Source organism: Bombina bombina, chromosome 4 (genome assembly GCF_027579735.1).
Source record: "Bombina bombina isolate aBomBom1 chromosome 4, aBomBom1.pri, whole genome shotgun sequence".
Taxonomy (NCBI): domain Eukaryota; kingdom Metazoa; phylum Chordata; class Amphibia; order Anura; family Bombinatoridae; genus Bombina; species Bombina bombina.
The window spans coordinates 412774170-412795127 of NC_069502.1; the positions used below are offsets into that span (position 1 = coordinate 412774170).

General features: G+C 39.5%; 1 protein-coding gene across 4 annotated transcripts in view; it reads right to left on the reverse strand.

Moving 5' to 3' along the window:
• The window catches only part of OPA1 (OPA1 mitochondrial dynamin like GTPase), a 267989-nt gene that overhangs the window by 212882 nt on the left and 34149 nt on the right, over window positions 1-20958 (reverse strand). For all 4 annotated transcript variants that reach the window (XM_053710217.1, XM_053710215.1, XM_053710216.1 and 1 more), the window contains 4 exons: window positions 10798-10872; window positions 10563-10634; window positions 10389-10488; window positions 4293-4423 (listed from right to left, as the gene is read on the reverse strand). In XM_053710217.1, the coding sequence (XP_053566192.1) occupies window positions 4293-4423; window positions 10389-10488; window positions 10563-10634; window positions 10798-10872 (378 nt within the window). The remainder of the gene's footprint in view (window positions 1-4292; window positions 4424-10388; window positions 10489-10562; window positions 10635-10797; window positions 10873-20958) is intronic.

Below are 20958 nucleotides of genomic sequence, written 5' to 3' on the forward strand. Positions count from 1 at the left end.
CCACGCCTGGGATGTTGATCGCTGACAGGTGGCAAGAGTGAGACTCTGCCCAGCGAATTATCTTTGAGACTTCTAACATCGCTAGGGAACTCCTGGTTCCCCCTTGATGGTTGATGTAAGCCACAGTCGTGATGTTGTCCGACTGAAATCTGATGAACCTCAGTGTTGCTAACTGAGGCCAAGCTAGAAGAGCATTGAATATTGCTCTTAACTACAGAATATTTATTGGGAGGAGTTTCTCCTCCTGAGTCCACGATCCCTGAGCCTTCAGGGAGTTCCAGACTGCGCCCCAACCTAGAAGGCTGGCATCTGTTGTTACAATCGTCCAATCTGGCCTGCGAAAGGTCATGCCCTTGGACAGATGGACCCGAGAAAGCCACCAGAGAAGAGAATCTCTGGTCTCTTGATCAAGATTTAGTAGAGGGGACAAATCAGAGTAATCCCCATTCTACTGACTTAGCATGCATAATTGCAGCGGTCTGAGATGCAGGCGTGCAAATGGCACTATGTCCATTGCCGCTACCATTAAGCCGATTACTTCCATGCACTGAGCCACTGACGGGCGTGGAATGGAATGAAGGACACGGCAAGCATTTAGAAGTTTTCATAACCTGGACTCCGTCAGGTAAATTTTCATCTCTACAGAATCTATAAGAGTCCCTAGGAAGGAGACTCTTGTGAGTGGTGATAGAGAACTCTTTTCCACGTTCACTTTCCACCCATGCGACCTCAGAAATGCCAGAACTATCTCTGTATGAGACTTGGCAATTTGAAAGCTTGACGCCTGTATCAGGATGTCGTCTAGATACGGAGCCACCGCTATGCCTCACGGTCTTAGAACCGCCAGAAGTGAGCCCAGAATCTTTGTAAAGATTCTCGGGGCCGTAGCCAACCCGAAGGGAAGAGCTACAAACTGGTAATGCCTGTCTAGAAAGGCAAATCTTAGGTACCGATAATGATCTTTGTGAATCGGTATGTGAAGGTAGGCATCCTTTAAGTCCACTGTGGTCATGTACTGACCCTCTTGGATCATGGGTAGGATGGTTCGAATAGTTTCCATTTTGAATGATGGAACTCTTAGGAATTTGTTTAAGATCTTTAGGTCCAAGATTGGTCTGAAGGTTCCCTCTTTCTTGGGAACCACAAACAGATTTGAGTAAAATCCCTGCCCTTGTTCCGTCCGCGGAACAGGGTGGATCACCCCCATTACTAGGAGGTCTTGTACACAGCGTAGGAATGCCTCTTTCTTTATCTGGTTTTCTGATAACCTTGATAGATGGAATCTCCCTCGAGGAGGAGAAGCTTTGAAGTCCAGAAGATATCCCTGAGATATGATCTCCAACGCCCAGGGATCCTGGACATCTCTTGCCCACGCCTGGGCGAAGAGAGAAAGTCTGCCCCCCACTAGATCCGTTTCCGAATAGGGGGCCGTTCCTTCATGCTGTCTTGGGGGCAGTAGTAGGTTTTCTGGCCTGCTTGCCCTTGTTCCAGGACTGGTTAGTTTTCCAGGCCTGTCTGTAACGAGCAACAGTTCCTTCCTGTTTTGGAGCGGAGGAAGTTGATGCTGCTCCTGCCTTGAAATTTCGAAAGGCATGAAAATTAGACTGTTTGGCCTTTGATTTGGCCCTGTCCTGAGGAAGGGTATGACCCTTACCTCCAGTAATGTCAGCAATAATTTCTTTCAAGCCGGGCCCGAATAAGGTCTGCCCCTTGAAAGGAATATTAAGTAATTTAGATTTAGAAGTCACGTCAGCTGACCAGGATTTAAGCCATAGCGCTCTCCGCGTCTGGATGGCGAATCCGGAGTTCTTAGCCGTTAGTTTAGTCAAATGTACAATGGCATCAGAAACAAATGCATTAGCTAGCTTAAGTGATTTAAGCTTGTCCATAATTTCATCCAATGGAGCTGTGTGAATGGCCTCTTCCAGAGACTCAAACCAGAATGCCGCAGCAGCAGTGACAGGCGCAATGCATGCAAGGGGCTGCAAGATAAAACCATGTTGAACAAACATTTTCTTAAGGTAACCTTCTAATTTTTTATCCATTGGATCCGAAAAAGCACAACTATCCTCCACCGGGATAGTGGTACGCTTAGCTAAAGTAGAAACTGCTCCCTCCACCTTAGGGACCGTCTGCCATAAGTCTCGTGTAGTGGCGTCTATTGGAAACATTTTCCTAAATATAGGAGGTGGGGAAAAGGGCACACCGGGTCTATCCCACTCCTTGCTAAATTTCTGTAAGCCTTTTAGGTATAGGAAAAACGTCAGTACACACCGGTACCGCATAGTATCTATCCAGCCTACACAATTTCTCTGGAATTGCAACTGTGTTACAGTCATTCAGAGCAGCTAAAACCTCCCCAAGCAATACATGGAGGTTCTCAAGCTTAAATTTAAAATGAGAGATCTCTGAATCAGGTTTCCCCGGATCAGATCCGTCACCCACAGAATGAAGCTCTCCGTCCTCATGTTCTGCAAACTGTGACGCAGTATCAGACATGGCTCTTACAGCACCAGCGCGCTCTGCATCTCTCCTAATCCCAGAGCTATCGCGCTTGCCTCTCAATTCTGGCAATCTAGATAATACTTCTGACAGGGTATTATTCATGATTGTAGCCATGTCCTGTAAAGTAATTGCTATGGGCGTCTCTGATGTACTTGGCGCCATATTAGCACGCGCCCCCTGAGCGGGAGGCGAAGGTACTGACACGTGAGGAGAGTTAGTCGGCATAACTTCCCCCTCGTCGTCTGGTGATAATTCTTTTATAGATAAAGACTGACCTTTATTATTTAAAGTGAAATCAATACATTTAGTACACATATTCCTATGGGGCTCCACACTGGCCTTCAAACATAATGAACAAACAGATTCATCTGTGTCAGACATGTTTAAACAGACTAGCAATGAGACTAGCAAGCTTGGAAAACACTTTAAAATAAGTTTACAAGCAATATAAAAAACGCTACTGCGCCTTTAAGAAGCACAAAACCTGTCTCAAGTTGAAATAACAATGAACCAAATCAGTTATACCAACCAAATTTTCACAGTAAATGAATTAAGCTAGCAGAGAATTGCACCCACTTGCAAATGGATGATTAACCCCTTAATATCCAAAACGGATAATCAATAGACAAAAAAACGTTTCTAACACAGTCAAACACACTGTCACAGGTCTGCTGTGACTGATTACCTCCCTCAAAATGACTTTTGAAGTCCCTTGAGCTCTCTAGAGACGTCCTGGATCATGCAGGAAGAAGCAGGAAGACTGAGTCTGAATTTTTACTGCGCAAAAAAAGCGCTAAAATAGGCCCCTCCCACTCATTATTACAACAGTGGGAAGCCTCAGTTAACTGTTTCTATGCAGAAATTAAGTCAGCCATGTGGAAAAAATTATGCCCCAATAAGTTTTATCACCAATGTACCTTAAAAAACTATTAAACATGCCAGCAAACGTTTTAAAACATCTTTTTTAAAGAGTATGTATCTCTATTGATAAGCCTGATACCAGTCGCTTCCACTGCATTTAAGGCTTTACTACATTACTTCAGTATTAGCAGCATTTTCTTAGTCAAATTCCATTCCTTAGAAAATTATTTTACTGCACATACATTAATAAGCCTGATACCAGTCGCTTTCACTGCATTTAAGGCTTTACTTACATTACTTCGGTATCAGCAGCATTTTCTTAGTCAATTCCATTCCTTAGAAAAATATTTTACTGCACATACCTTAGTTGCAGGAGACCCCGCACGCCATTCACTTTCTGAAATTACCCCACTCCTCAGAATGTGTGAGAACAGCCAGTGGATCTTAGTTACTTCTGCTAAGATCATAGAAAACGCAGGCAGATTCTTCTTCCAAATACTGCCTGAGAAAAAAACAGCACACTCATTTAAAAATAACAAACTTTTGATTGAAGAAATAATTAAGTATAAAACACCACAGTCCTCTCACGACCTCCATCTATGTTGAGGGTTGCAAGAGAATGACTGGGTATGACATGTGAGGGGAGGAGCTTTATAGCAGCTCTGCTGTGGGTGATCCTCTTGCAACTTCCTGTTGGGAAGGGAATATATCCCACAAGTAATGGATGATCCGTGGACTGGATACACTTAACAAGAGAAATAAAACAATTCATGAATATAGAAGGTATTTCAGCAATAAAATTCAATAACTTGTATACATATATTATTTCAAACTGTTTGAAAATACTTATATTTTTAAAGAAATAATAAAACATTACAATAAAATGTTAACATTGTGCTCTAAGTAATGCAAAATAGGCTACTTACACGATTCGGACTTGCAACATTCTTCTCAGCAAGGTCTACTTTGGTTAAGACAAAAATGGTGCGCCTGCCCTGTGGATCCATCTGACTAACGAGGTCAGTAACAATGCTCCGTTCTGCATCCACGGACCCATCTACAACAATTAAAATAGCAATGAAGCTAAATCTAAAATATGTGTAATGGTGCATTTCGCCAGCAGCTCACAGTTTGGTCTGAAACTGGCTTATAGGACTAAGTCAAAGGAGAGAAAATGTCTGATTAAAATACACAATGGAACATAATTTAAAACATAATATGCTGAAAACTATAAAATCTGGTTAAATATCATCATTGCTGTTTTAGTTGTGTTTCCCTTTGAAACTACTTGCTTTATTTTTTATAGTTCAGTTGGAGTAAATGGAGCCAGTGGTGTGTTTAGGTTTTGTGCTGCCCTATGCACTCAAAATTCTGCTGCCCCCATAGCCCCCGCACCCAAAGGTTTTAGGCCTTTTTTAGCCATAATATGTTTTTGTTCAGGGAGTAACGTGAATTTTTTTTTATGGCATTTCCAAAATAAATGTTCACACACACAGTTACAGAACATACATACACAGAGTTATACACATACACACGCATATGCACATACATACACAAACATCTATCAATTGAGATTATATATATATATATATATGCATACACACAAAAAAAACACAGATTTCTTGAAATAATTCTTCCCCAAACACAATACTAAGTGCTGAAAGCCAGCAGAGAGCTAAAGGCAATAGCTAGCTGAATAAAAAAAAAGTTTTAGACCTACCTCTAAACTGTAAGCTTCATGGGCATTCTCTTATTATACCCCCCTAGAATGTAAGTTATTTGGGAAAAATCTTCCATTATATACCTGTATAATACTTCTAAAATAACTGTAAGCCTTTACAAATATACCTGTGCCTTGTTTGCGTAAGCCAAAATAGGGCCCAAGAGCTTGCCCAAGTCTTACATTGCTAACACTTGCATGTTAACACTATATACTATACAATTTATTTCAGAAAAGACACCATTTCTCAAAAAGATTAATTTGTGAGGGATGTAATGATAACAATAACAACCTCTTCCCTTCTTCATTTAGAACCATTACATTATATCTATGCTACCTTACATTATTAACAATATATACTAAGCAGAGGATGCTGCTTTGGAGCTCCTATGAGCCTGCTTTCTGCAATGTAAGAAGCAGGGGTCATACAACATTGCTTCTCCGTCACCTCAAAGTTTGTCTAGGATGATTGACAGGTAGTGCAGAGGCGGTGTTGTAAGAGGAAGTCCTTGTACAATAGCACACGTGTTCTCTATTTACGAAGGTGGACAGGTTCCCAAGTCAAGAACATTGTTCATCCGCTAAGTACTACATGGGGCCCTATTATTCTTTTTTAGATATATATATATATACAGGGAGTGCAGAATTATTAGGCAAGTTGTATTTTTGAGGATTAATTTTATTATTGAACAACCACCATGTTCTCAATGAACCCAAAAAACTCATTAATATCAAAGCTGAATAGTTTTGGAAGTAGTTTTTAGTTTGTTTTTAGTTATATCTATTTTAGGGGGATATCTGTGTGTGCAGGTGACTATTACTGTGCATAATTATTAGGCAACTTAACAAAAAACAAATATATACCCATTTCAATTATTTATTTTTAACAGTGAAACCAATATAACATCTCAACATTCACAAATAAACATTTCTGACATTCAAAAACAAAACAAAAACAAATCAGTGACCAATATAGCCACCTTTCTTTGCAAGGACACTCAAAAGCCTGCCATCCATGGATTCTGTCAGTGTTTTGATCTGTTCACCATCAACATTGCGTGCAACAGCAACCACAGCCTCCCAGACACTGTTCAGAGAGGTGTACTGTTTTCCCTCCTTGTAAATCTCACATTTGATGATGGACCACAGGTTCTCAATGGGGTTCAGATCAGGTGAACAAGGATGCCATGTCATTAGATTTTCTTCTTTTATACCCTTTCTTGCCAGCCACGCTGTGGAGTACTTGGACGCGTGTGATGGAGCATTGTCCTGCATGAAAATCATGTTTTTCTTGAAGGATGCAGACTTCTTCCTGTACCAATGCTTGAAGAAGGTGTCTTCCAGAAACTGGCAGTAGGACTGGGAGTTGAGCTTGACTCCATCCTCAACCCGAAAAGGCCCCACAAGCTCATCTTTGATGATACCAGCCCAAACCAGTACTCCACCTCCACCTTGCTGGCATCTGAGTCGGACTGGAGCTCTCTGCCCTTTACCAATCCAGCCACGGGCCCATCCATCTGGCCCATCAAGACTCACTCTCATTTCATCAGTCCATAAAACCTTAGAAAAATCAGTCTTGAGATATTTCTTGGCCCAGTCTTGACGTTTCAGCTTGTGTGTCTTGTTCAGTGGTGGTCGTCTTTCAGCCTTGGCCATGTCTCTGAGTATTGCACACCTTGTGCTTTTGGGCACTCTAGTGATGTTGCAGCTCTGAAATATGGCCAAACTGGTGGCAAGTGGCATCTTGGCAGCTGCACGCTTGACTTTTCTCAGTTCATGGGCAGTTATTTTGCACCTTGGTTTTTCCACACGCTTCTTGCGACCCTGTTGACTATTTTGAATGAAACGCTTGATTGTTCGATGATCACGCTTCAGAAGCTTTGCAATTTTAAGAGTGCTGCATCCCTCTGCAAGATATCTCAATATTTTTGACTTTTCTGAGCCTGTCAAGTCCTTCTTTTGACCCATTTTGCCAAAGGAAAGGAAGTTGCCTAATAATTATGCACACCTGATATAGGGTGTTGATGTCATTAGACCACACCCCTTCTCATTACAGAGATGCACATCACCTAATATGCTTAATTGGTAGTAGGCTTTCGAGCCTATACAGCTTGGAGTAAGACAACATGCATAAAGAGGATGATGTGGTCAAAATACTCATTTGCCTAATAATTCTGCACTCCCTGTATATATATATATATATATATATATATATATATATATATATATATATATATATATATATATTCTCTGTGGAAAGGCATCAACATGTGCAAAAAGAACGTGCACCCTGAGTTGCAATTGAAATGAACAGGCATGGAAGTTATTCTAGCTTTTGTTCTATCTCAGGGGTGCTGTTCTCTCTCTTTTCTGATATTTATGCAAATTACTCTTGGGTCTCCCTAAGAGTAATGGGGGAAACCAGACGTGGACTCCTTGCACACATGCCCTTAGAGAGATACAACTGCACCTCACTGACGAGGCTCACAGAAGGTCGAAACGATCGTCTGGGGTTGTTGTTTCTCTTGTTCAGAGAAGAATTGCCTGGTATTTCGGCGCTGGACTGTCATTGGGCAGGATCAGACTGATATGCTACAGGATATTTTTTTCTCTGTGGAAAGGCATCAACGTGTGCTAAAAGAACGTGCACCCTGAGTTGCAATTGAAATGAACAGGCATGGAAGTTATTCTAGCTTTTGTTCTATCTCAGGGGTGCTGTTCTCTCTCTTTTCTGATATATATATATATTTATATATACACATATATATATATATATATATATATATATATATATATATATATATATATATATATATATATATATATATATATATATATATATATATATATATATATATATATATATATATATAGAGATTATTATTTTTTTTAAGTTGCTGGAATTCTTTTTAAATATGTACTGAACTTTCTTCTATTTAATTACAAATTTGCTAGAAAATTAGAAGTATACTATGCACATACTTGATTGTTCTCATGCCTGTGATATAACCTGCCTTTAATACACATTGATTTTAAATATGTTAAAAAGTACATTTATTAAAAAAAACTAACAACCCAATTGTAAAGCAGCTACATTGCATTTCAACAGTTTGGTTTTCTAAGGGCTATTACTGAAAACTATGTTCCATGCTATGAAGTTCTGGGATGTCTGAAGTTATTTTACAGCATGTATACTATGACCAAAGTGTTTGGTCAATGATCCTCCTGTAATAAATAAACAAACAGAAAGTATTGTAAATGGAAGGCAGGAAATAATTTTCTTCACTTGCCGACGCAGCCAATTCACCAAATAGAAGTTACCAGAAAAGCAATTAGGTGGGTACAGCATTAAGTCAGACAGACCAGGAAAGAAACTTGTATTCTAAACAGAACAGGCTTTTGGTCAGATGGACCTGGTCAGCAACTGGTAGACTGGAGCCACTGCAAAAATATCATCCCATCCTGTTTGGCACCACTGGAGTCTAAATTCAGCGCATCCTTGTGCAGGTGCAAGAGGCAAATTAGAAAAGCTGTGTGGAGAACCAATAAGCTTAACAGTGGCTGTCAAAACTCAGAAGACTGCCAGTCAAGATCAGGAGAGAAACAAGGTAAGTTTAAATGAATTCAAAGGAAACTTAGATCCATTTTTCTGTACTTAAAGGGAAATTAAACTACAGGGACAGCTATAATAGCATGGTTACTGTTTTCCCTCTGTGCACACAGATCTCTTGAAAGTTGTTCTCTTATTGTAATCCCCTTACAAGTACTGTTAGTCAAGCTTCACATCCCCATATTAGGCTCTATCATCTTAGATCTTAGGTATTCTTGCATTCTCTGAAGTGGTGCCCTTTTACAGATCAATGATGTTCTTGCATTTTGCACTTAAAGGGCCACTGTAAGTAAATATTTTCTATGCCTGTTACTAACTAACTACCCCAAATACGCTTTTTATCAATAGCATTTCATTAACATATCTCTACCGTATATCAGAAATCTTGTCTGCAAATGTAATTGTTTTCCAAACCCACTCCGTGGGTATCCTTTGCTCTGTACCAATCCGTTTACAATACCTAGGTTTCAAAATGGCGCTTTAAACACAAAGTTATTGGTTTAAGTATTTTGAACATGCAGTGCTGAAAATAGTGGGCAGGATAACGTGACATCATCGGCGAATAAAAGATATAACTTTTAGAACGTTATGAAACGTCGTTTTGGAGAAAATATAGGTCAGTAGGTTTTAATTAATGTTTATTAACTTTAATATGTTAGTTGTTTAGCTTAAAAATTATAACAGAAAGTAATCCTTTAAGGTTAACGTGCATGATACAGTGTGGGACTTATATTTTTGCAGTGGTTTAATTGCTCTATATTATGCATGTGGCCTTTTCCCTTCTAACTGTGTATTCTTTCACAGGGATCAAGAATATGTGAGTTTCATCTGTAAAGGTTTAAAATGTGAGAAAACCTCTAAAAAGAGTTGCATGCACAAGGAAAAACAAGTTGTGTCCAGCACAACTTAATGTCCTTTTAAAACACAGGAAAAACATTTTAGAAAAAGGTTCCCATATGCAATGTATATTTAAAGGGCCCTTATTCTGATAAAATGACATGCTCTAATTTGTTAGTGCATGACATTTTAGCACTAGCGAAGCTGTAAAGCTATGTGCTTAACCCCCACAAAGTTAAAGTACCTTTCCAGTCCTATACAGCACTGCTGCTCATGAGTGGAAACTGCTGCTGATCCAATCACTAATCGTACAACACAGTTGTCAAGTAAACAACCTCCTTTTGCTCTGCATCTGCCAGAAAAACCTGGAAACTTGCATCACAAACTAATATTCTTCCCAAAAGAGCTGCACATATGTAGTTCTACCCTTTCACACTAACATGCTTTGCAAATATCTGTGTGGTCACGTCACTAACTTCAAAATTGATTTTTTTTTAAAAACAGAAAAAAAACCATTGATATCACACAAACTACAGAATTCTGCCAGCAGCTTTTGCTTGAGTCCTTGTATAAACAACCAGTCCTATGAGAAAGCCCTACCTGGATGTCTCCTATTGCTGCTCTATCTTTTTTTTTTGTATGAGGTCCCCAAAAACATATTTGGACTTGTTTTATTTATATAAATAAATGCATAAAAAATGAGGTAATACTTTGTATATGGCCCAGGTATATTTTCATGACCTAGGAAACATCTTAAACAGATGGACCAAAATGTTCACAAGAACCACTATTCTAATTAAAAAAAAAATCTTTTTTTTAAAAAATGAATAACATAAATAAATAAAAATAATGTACCTTGAATGCAGAGAATGATGGCGTTTGGGTTCTGCATATACGCTTTGCTGATGCTGAAGATTGTTTCCTTGGTATCTGGGGCCATACCAGAAGTTACAGTCTATTAAACAAATTAAATAGTTATTATTATGTAATTATGTCACAAGTCCTCTATAACCAACCAGCCAAACTTACACTGATGACACCTGGTAAATCAACCAACACCATTCTCTGAATTCCAGGTCCTTTTACACTTAAGGAGATTGTCTGAAAATATGAAAAAAAAAATTGTATAACTGAATTTACATAATGTATATGTCAGCTAAATTAAGTAAGAGTTCACAGGGTATAATATAACAATTCTGAAGATGTATCCCAGTTGATTCTGGTAACACAGTGTTTTATTATATCATATAGAGAAAACATTTACCTCAGGGCTAACAGTTTGTCCATTTTTTACGCTTTTTCTCATACGGATCTCTATTTCATCCCTCAAAGCTGCCAGCTGCCAAAATAAACATAAATCAATTAAGCAAGATGGATACAATATAACATAATTACTGTATATTTAAAGCAAACACAAGTCGATTAAATCCCATCAGGGGCGTGTCCAGGCAGCGTTTGCAAACAGATGCATTTTCAGAGGCTTCTGGCGAACCTTTTTAATCCACCAATTTTCACAGGAATCTGACATCTATCTCTGAAGTGAATAACAGTAGCAAGTTTAATATTTACTGTGGATTACATGGATACTTCATTTGCTGTATAAATGACCCTTGAGCCCTGAACTGGACCACCGAGGCCTCAAGCGGCAGCCTAACGAACCTGGGCACCCCTCCCAGTAAACCGAGTAATACAGATGCGTTCATTTCTATGCTATAGCTATTTGGATCAGCTTTCAATACCAGAACTGTACATGATAGGATTAATCTATATATTATCTATTTATGGTTCCCTCTATGATACTGTTAGTTTAAGCATAGCTTAGATAACGATGTATTCTTTGAATTTGGTAGGAGCATACGCAATTAGTTCTTTTGTCACAAAGTTTAATAAGTGACACACGAATATACCTTTGAATTTGGTATGAGCATATGTATTAGTTCTTTTGTAACATAAAAAGTTCTATAAGCAATATAATAATATATATAAATTTGTTATGAGCATATGCCATTGGTTCATGTCACATAAAGATAAAGAAGATTTATAAGCGACATGTTAAATTGGATTTTAAAAAAAATGTTTTGTAGCGTCTGACATTTTATTCTAGGTAAGTTATATCACAAGTTTACCTTGCATTAGGTTTGCATCTCTATTTTTCTGCTGAACTTTGCTTGACAAGAGGTCCCTTAATGGGGAATAGACATTCAGCATTGGTTTAAAGAAGGTCAGTTATTATGGAAGTTAAAGGGATAGTGAACCTATTTTTTTTTCATGATTCAGATAGAGCATGCAATATTTAGCAACTTTCTAATTTACTCCTATAGTCAAATTGTATTCATTCTCTTGGTATCTTAGTTTGAAAACGCAGGATTGTAAGCTTATGAGCTGACTCATTTTTGGTTCAGAACCCTGGACAGTGCTGGCTAATTGGTTGCTGCATTTATTCCTTTAAGTATAGAAATTTTCAGTATAGGTAGGGATATATTGTGGGCAAAATCAACTATGTAAAATATAAAAGTAAAGGTCAATTTTGTATTTGTAAACTATACTGTTACAGTTTGGGAAATTGCTTATGTTATAGTTCCATTTCTATGTATATATTGTATGTATGTATGTATGAAAATATTTATGTATTGGTATAATATTCTAGTCATATTAACTAGCCATGAGAAATATAGAAGCTGTCTATTTACTATGCCCTGTTTCAAGAACAAAAGCCATAAAGCCTTTTGTTTACCATGCTCTGTCTACCTCAAAGAAGGTCAGGGATGGTAAACAAGGGGAGTTATTTCCTAAGGCTTCCTCCCATTCAATATAGTCACCAAATGTTTACATGTAAATAGGAGTCTTTCAATGTGGCTGTTGGGGTGTGGATGTGGTAGATAACAGGTTATCATGATTTATAGCTATCCACCCCCTACAATAGCCCCTATTTACATGTAAACAGCTAGGACCAACGGCGTCCAGTTTTCCAAATATGGTTAGATAGGGAACATTGAACCAATTAAATCAAAGGTAATATTAACAGGTGGGGCATGGTTTAAATATATAGAAGAGATTCAGTCAGTCAGTTAGTGAGGGAGGAGAGGAAGGAGAGGAGAGAGAAGAGAGGGGAGGATGAGGACAGGAAGCTAGCAGAAACATCCAGACTGTCCCAGATAACCCTATTAGAACATCTAAATAAGGTACCTGTATCATGTATGTTTGTATAAGTGTATATTTGTCTTGTAAGTAAATGTAATTGTTATTGTAGTTAGGCCTAAAGCGTTGAATAGTGTGTCATTTCATGTTTTTTTAGCTGATCTAATAAATAATTGTGTATTTTGAAACCAACAGTCGTTTTTTAAGTCTTATTACATTGGGTTATTTATCATTTTCTCATCTATATGTGTATTTATGCAATATTTTAGGCTAGAACCTAGTCAATTCTGCCTATTAATCTAATATAGAAATAGCTAATCCCATAGCTACAAATTGTATATTGTAAACCCCTTTTTAGCTAAATAATAAGCCGGATTTCATATAGTTATGTCTTGCATGGTCAAGAAGTATAAGTATATATTTCTGGATTAATTAGAATTTAATTGTTAATTCCTCAATGAGCCATAAAAGCTGTGTAAATAAACAGATATATTTTATAGACATAGCTAAATTGTCACTCTGGGATGAAATCAAATAATATTGCATAGATATACATACATATATATATATATATATATATATATATATATATATATATATATATATATATATATATATATATATATATATATATTTGCACTTTACAAGTCAGATTAAGGAACTAAAATTCCTCATATTAAATAACCTTAAAGGGACACTGAACCCAAACATTTTCTTTTGTAATTCAGAAAAAGCATGCAATTTTAAGCAACTTTCTAATTTACTCCTATTATCAATTTTGCTTCGTTCTCTTGCTATCATTATTTGAAAAAGAAGGCATCTAAGCTTTTTTTTGGTTTCAGTACTCTGGACAGCACTTTTTTATTGGTGGATGAATTTATCCACCAATCAGCAAGGACAACCCAGGTTGTTCACCAAAAATGGTCCGGCATCTAAACTTACATTCTTGCAGTTCAAATAAAGATACCAAGAAAATGAAGAAAATTTGATAATAGGAGTAAATTAGAAAACACAATTTATGCTTACCTGATAAATTTATTTCTCTTGTAGTGTAGTCAGTCCACGGGTCATCCATTACTTATGGGATTATATCTCTTCCCCAACAGGAAGTTGCAAGAGGATCACCCAAGCAGAGCTGCTATATAGCTCCTCCCCTCACATGTCATATCCAGTCATTCGACCGAAACAAGACGAGAAAGGAGAAAACATAGGGTGCAGTGGTGACTGGAGTTTAATTAAAATTTAGATCTGCCTTAATAGACAGGGCGGGCCGTGGACTGACTACACTACAAGAGAAATAAATTTATCAGGTAAGCATAAATTGTGTTTTCTCTTGTTAAGTGTAGTCAGTCCACGGGTCATCCATTACTTATGGGATACCAATACCAAAGCTAAAGTACACGGATGAAGGGAGGGACAAGGCAGGAACTTTAAACGGAGGGAACCACTGCCTGAAGTACCTTTCTCCCAAAAATAGCCTCCGAAGAAGCAAAAGTGTCAAATTTGTAAAATTTTGAAAAAGTGTGAAGTGAAGACCAAGTTGCAGCCTTGCAAATCTGTTCAACAGAGGCCTCATTTTTAAAGGCCCAGGTGGAAGCCAGAGCTCTAGTAGAATGAGCTGTAATTCTTTCAGGAGGCTGCTGTCCAGCAGTCTCATAGGCTAAACGTATTATGCTACGAAGCCAAAAGGAGAGAGAGGTAGCCGAAGCCTTTTGACCTCTCCTCTGTCCAGAGTAAACGACAAACAGGGAAGAAGTTTGACGAAAATCTTTAGTTGCCTGCAAATAGAACTTCAGGGCACAGACTACGTCCAGATTATGCAAAAGTCGTTCCTTCTTTGAAGAAGGGTTAGGACACAATGATGGAACAACAATCTCTTGATTGATATTCCTGTTAGAAACTACCTTAGGTAAGAACCCAGGTTTAGTACGCAGAACTACCTTGTCTGAATGAAAAATCAGATGAGGAGAATCACAATGTAAGGCAGATAACTCAGAGACTCTTCGAGCCGCAGAAATAGCCATCAAAAACAGAACTTTCCAAGATAACAGCTTGATATCAATGGAATGAAGGGGTTCAAATGGAACGCCTTGCAGAACGTTAAGAACTAAGTTTAAGCTCCACGGCGGAGCACAAGTCTTAAACACAGGCTTAATCCTAGCCAAAGCCTGACAAAAAACCTGAACGTCTGGAACTTCTGCCAGACGCTTGTGTAGAAGAATAGACAGAGCAGAAATCTGTCCCTTTAACGAACTAGCGGATAAGCCCTTTTCTAAACCCTCTTGTAGAAAAGACAAAATCCTAGGAATCCTAACCTTACTCCATGAGTAATTCTTGGCTTCGCACCAATATAAATATTTACGCCATATCTTATGGTAAATTCTTCTGGTAACAGGTTTCCTAGCCTGTATTAAGGTATCAATAACCGACTCCGAGAAGCCACGCTTTGATAGAATCAAGCGTTCAATCTCCATGCAGTCAGCCTCAGAGAAATTAGATTTGGATGGTTGAAAGGACCCTGAATTAGAAGGTCCTACCTCAAAGGCAGAGACCATGGTGGACAGGACGACATGTCCACTAGGTCTGCATACCAGGTCCTGCGTGGCCACGCAGGCGCTATCAGAATCACCGATGCTCTCTCCTGCTTTATCTTGGCAATCAGTCGAGGAAGCATCGGAAATGGTGGAAACACATAGGCCATGTTGAAGACCCAAGGGGCTGTCAGAGCATCTATCAGCACCGCTCCCGGGTCCCTGGACCTGGATCCGTAATAAGGAAGCTTGGCGTTCTGGCGAGACGCCATGAGATCCAGATCTGGTTTGCCCCAACGATGAATCAGTTGAGCGAAGACCTCCGGATGAAGTTCCCACTCCCCCGGATGAAAAGTCTGGCGACTTAGAAAATCCGCCTCCCAGTTCTCCACGCCTGGGATGTAGATCGCTGACAGGTGGCAAGAGTGAGACTCTGCCCAGCGAATTATCTTTGAGACTTCCAACATCGCTAGGGAACTCCTGGTTCCCCCTTGATGATTGATGTAAGCCTCAGTCGTGATGTTGTCCGACTGAAATCTGATGAACCTCAGAGTTGCTAACTGAGGCCAAGCTAGAAGAGCATTGAATATTGCTCTCAACTCCAGAATATTTATTGGGAGGAGTTTCTCCTCCTGAGTCCATGATCCCTGAGCCTTCAGGGAATTCCAGACTGCGCCCCAACCTAGAAGGCTGGCGTCTGTTGTTACAATCGTCCAATCTGGCCTGCGAAAGGTCATCCCCTTGGACAGGTGGGGTCGAGAAAACCACCATAGAAGAGAATCTCTGGTCTCTTGATCCAGATTTAGTAGAGGGGATAAATCTGAGTAATCCCCATTCCACTGAATTAGCATGCACAATTGCAGCGGTCTGAGATGCAGGCGCGCAAATGGCACTATGTCCATTGCCGCGACCATTAAGCCGATTACTTCCATGCACTGAGCTACTGACGGGTGTGGAATGGAATGAAGGGCACAGCAAGCATTTAGAAGTTTTGATAACCTGGCCTCCGTCAGGTAAATTTTCATCTCCACAGAATCTATAAGAGTCCCTAGGAAGGGAACCCTTGTGAGTGGTAATAGAGAACTCTTTTCCACGTTCACCTTCCACCCATGCGACCTCAGAAATGCCAGAACTATCTCTGTATGAGACTTGGCAGTTTGAAAACTTGACGCTTGTATCAGAATGTCGTCTAGGTACGGAGCCACCGCTATACCTCGCGGTCTTAGTACCGCCAGAAGTGAGCCCAGAACCTTTGTAAAGATTCTTGGAGCCGTAGCTAACCCGAAGGGAAGAGCTACAAACTGGTAATGCCTGTCTAGGAAGGCAAATCTTAGGTACCGATAATGATCCTTGTGAATCGGTATGTGAAGGTAGGCATCCTTTAAGTCCACTGTGGTCATGTACTGACCCTCTTGGATCATGGGTAGGATGGTTCGAATAGTTTCCATTTTGAATGATGGAACTCTTAGGAATTTGTTTAGGATCTTTAAGTCCAAGATTGGTCTGAAGGTTCCCTCTTTCTTGGGAACCACAAACAGATTTGAATAGAATCCTTGCCCGTGTTCCGTCCGCGGAACTGGGTGGATCACCCCCATTAGTAAGAGGTCTTGTACACAGCGTAGAAACGCCTCTTTCTTTATTTGGTTTGCTGATAACCTTGAAAGATGAAATCTCCCTTGTGGAGGAGAAGATTTGAAGTCCAGAAGATATCCCTGAGATATGATCTCCAACGCCCAGGGATCCTGGACATCTCTTGCCCAAGCCTGGGCGAAGAGAGAAAGTCTGCCCCCACTAGATCCGTTTCCGGATAGAGGGCCCTCTCTTCATGCTGTCTTAGGGGCAGCAGCAGGTTTTCTGGCCTGCTTGCCCTTGTTCCAGGACTGGTTAGTTTTCCAGCCCTGTCTGTAACTAGCAACAGCTCCTTCCTGTTTTGGAGCGGAGGAAGTTGATGCTGCTCCTGCCTTGAGGTTACGAAAGGCACGAAAATTAGACTGTTTGGCCTTTGATTTGGCCCTGTCCTGAGGCAGAGCATGGCCCTTACCTCCCGTAATGTCAGCGATAATTTCTTTCAAGCCGGGCCCGAATAAGGTCTGCCCTTTGAAAGGAATATTAAGCAATTTAGATTTAGAAGTCACGTCAGCTGACCAGGATTTAAGCCATAACGCTCTGCGCGCTTGGATGGCGAATCCGGAGTTCTTAGCCGTAAGTTTGGTTAAATGTACGACGGCATCAGAAACAAATGCGTTAGCTAGCTTAAGTGCCTTAAGCTTGTTCATAATTTCATCCAATGGAGCTGAGCGAATGGCCTCTTCCAGAGACTCAAACCAGAATGCCGCCGCAGCAGTGACAGGCGCAATGCATGCAAGGGGCTGTAAGATATAACCTTGTTGAACAAACATTTTCTTAAGGTAACCTTCTAATTTTTTATCCATTGGATCTGAAAAAGCACAACTATCCTCCACCGGGATAGTGGTACGCTTAGCTAAAGTAGAAACTGCTCCCTCTACCTTAGGGACCGTCTGCCATAAGTCTCGTGTGGTGGCGTCTATAGGAAACATTTTCCTAAATATGGGAGGAGGGGAAAAAGGCACACCGGGTCTATCCCACTCCTTGCTAATAATCTCTGTAAGCCTTTTAGGTATAGGAAGCACGTCAGTACACACCGGTACCGCATAGTATCTATCCAACCTACATAATTTTTCTGGAATTGCAACCGTGTTACAATCATTCAGAGCCGCTAATACCTCCCCTAGCAATATGCGGAGGTTCTCAAGCTTAAATTTAAAATTAGAAATCTCGGAATCCAGTCTCCCTGGATCAGATCCGTCACCCACAGAATGAAGCTCTCCGTCTTCATGTTCTGCAAATTGTGACGCAGTATCGGACATGGCTCTCACATCATCAGCGCGCTCTGTCCTTAACCCAGAGCTATCACGCTTGCCTCTTAATTCTAGCAATTTAGATAATACTTCTGTCATAACAGTAGCCATGTCTTGTAAAGTGATTTGTAAGGGCCTCCCTGATGTACTTGGCGCCACAAAATCACGCACCTCCTGAGTGGGAGGCGAAGGTACGGTACTGACACGTGAGGAGAGTTAGTCGGCATAACTTCCCCCTCGTTGTCTGGTGATAATTCCTTTACATGTAAAGACTGACTTTTATTTAAAGTTACATCAATGCATTTAGTACACATGTTTCTGTGGGGCTCCACATTGGCCTTCATACATAGTGAACAAACAGATTCATCTGTGTCAGACATGTTTAAACAGACTAGCAATGAGACTAGCAAGCTTGGAAAATACTTTTCAAATAAATTTACAAGCAATATAAAAAACGCTACTGTGCCTTTAAGAAGCACAAAAAGCTGTCACAGTTGAAATAACAATGAACCAAATTAGTTATAGCAACCATATTTTCACAGTGAATGTATTAAGTTAGCAAAGGATTGCACCCACCAGCAAACCCCTTAATACCCAAAAACGGATAACAATCTAATAATTAACGTTTTTATCACAGTCAAACACACTGTCACAGGTCTGCTGTGACTGATTACCTCCCTCAAAATGAATTTTGAAGACCCCTGAGCTCTCTAGAGACGTCCTGGATCATGGAGGATGAAGTAGGAAGATTATGACTGAATTTTTACTGCGCAAAAGAGCGCAAAAATAGGCCCCTCCCACTCATATTACAACAGTGGGGAAGCTCAGTTAACTGTTTCTATGCAGAAACAAAAGTTAGCCATGTGGTAAAAATCATGCCCCAATAAGTTTTATCACCAAGTACCTCACAAAAAACGATTAACATGCCAGTAAACGTTTTGAACATACATTTTAAAAGTTATGAAGTGTTATTAATAAGCCTGCTACCAGTCGCTTTTACTGCAGTTAAGGCTCATACATTACTTCAGTATTAACAGTATTTTCTGAGTCAAATTCCATTCCCTAGAAAAATACTTTAGTGTACACACATTCATCAGCCTAATACCAGTCGCTACCACTGCATTTAAGGCTGAACTTACATTACATTGGTATCAGCAGTATTTTCTCTGTCAATTCCATTGCTTAGAAAAATAATTTACTGCACATACCTCGTTTGCAGGGGGGCCCTGCATGCTATTCCCTTTTTCTGAAGTTACCTCACTCCTCAGAATGTGCGAGAACAGCCAGTGGATCTTAGTTACGTCTGCTAAGATCATAGAAAACGCAGGCAGATTCTTCTTCTAATGCTGCCTGAGAAACAAACAGCACACTCCGGTGCCATTTAAAATAACAAACTTTTGATTGAAGAAATAAACTAAGTTTAAAAACACCACAGACCTCTCACAACGACCTATCTTTAGTTAGGTTGCAAGAGAATGACTGGATGACATGTGAGGGGAGGAGCTATATAGCAGCTCTGCTTGGGTGATCCTCTTGCAACTTCCTGTTGGGGAAGAGATATAATCCCATAAGTAATGGATGACCCGTGGACTGACTACACTTAACAAGAGAAAGTTGCTTAAAATTTCATGCTCAATCTGAATCATGAAAGAAAAATTTTGGGTACAGTGTCCCTTTAAGATTAAAATATTTCTACTCATATCATTTTTAAGAGTTATAATTTTTTAAGAATTTAATACACTACAGTAGGTAAAATGGATCGCTGGGAACAAATTGAAGGGAGAAAAAAATGAGGGTATACTGGCCCTTTAAAAGGGACTTTAAACACTGTGATTATACTTTCATTTTTAGCTTTGTCTCCTTTCACTGTAATTTATCTCTCTGGGATTTTCAGGTTCCTCCCCTTTTCTTAGAAAATTCAGTGAGTTCTGCTTCTGCCCCTGTGAAGTCAGCACTATAATATCTCTCCAAACTAGAGAATGTTTGATTATCTGGTCCATAGAAAGTAATGATGCTCTCTGTAAAACTGAAGCAGACAGTATATATACACACACACAAAGTATTAGCCTAATTTGTTAAAGATACACAGAAACTAAGGAGACATCATCAGAATTTGTAAAACCACAATCCTAAATACACTGCTGTATACAAAATAAAATACAAAATAGAAAGTGCAAAGTTTAAATGTAATAAAATGTAATCTGAAGTGTAAATTGATATAAAATAGAAAGCACAAAGTGTAAATGCAGCAGAACTATCATGTCATACATTGCTATATTGCACTGTGCTTGTCTCTCCTTCACATACTGAAATGAGGGAATGCCCCTTGGAGAAGTAAAGCGAATTTTGAAAATTTCACTAGGGATCTCGCAGTGCTGGAGGATCATTTTAGAATATCAGGGCCTAAGAGACAACTCTTTTAAATTTGCAGCTGCTCTTATTTTAATTAGAGTGGCTATAAAATGATAGATGACAACAGTAATACCTCAAGAGAATCATTAGCAAAGGAAAGAAATGCAACAACAAAATATCTAAAGCAACATTAGGGGGTCCTGGCACCATTCAAATAAGGAACTTCACATCATTATAGCTGCCAAGCGATAAAAAAAATGCATTTATCCAAATAAATAGAACACAGTGATTGTAAAAAACAAAACTTATGTTTACCTGATACATTTCTTTTTTCCGAATATAGAGAGTCCATGACGTCATCAATTACTAGTGGGAATACCACTCCTGGCCAGCAGGAGGAGGCATAGAGCACCACAGCAAAGCTGTTAAGTTTCCCTCCCCTACCCACAATCCCCAGTCATTCGACCGAAGGGAATAGGAAAAAGGAATAACACAAAGCCGAGAGAAAAGTATAACATTTGGAAA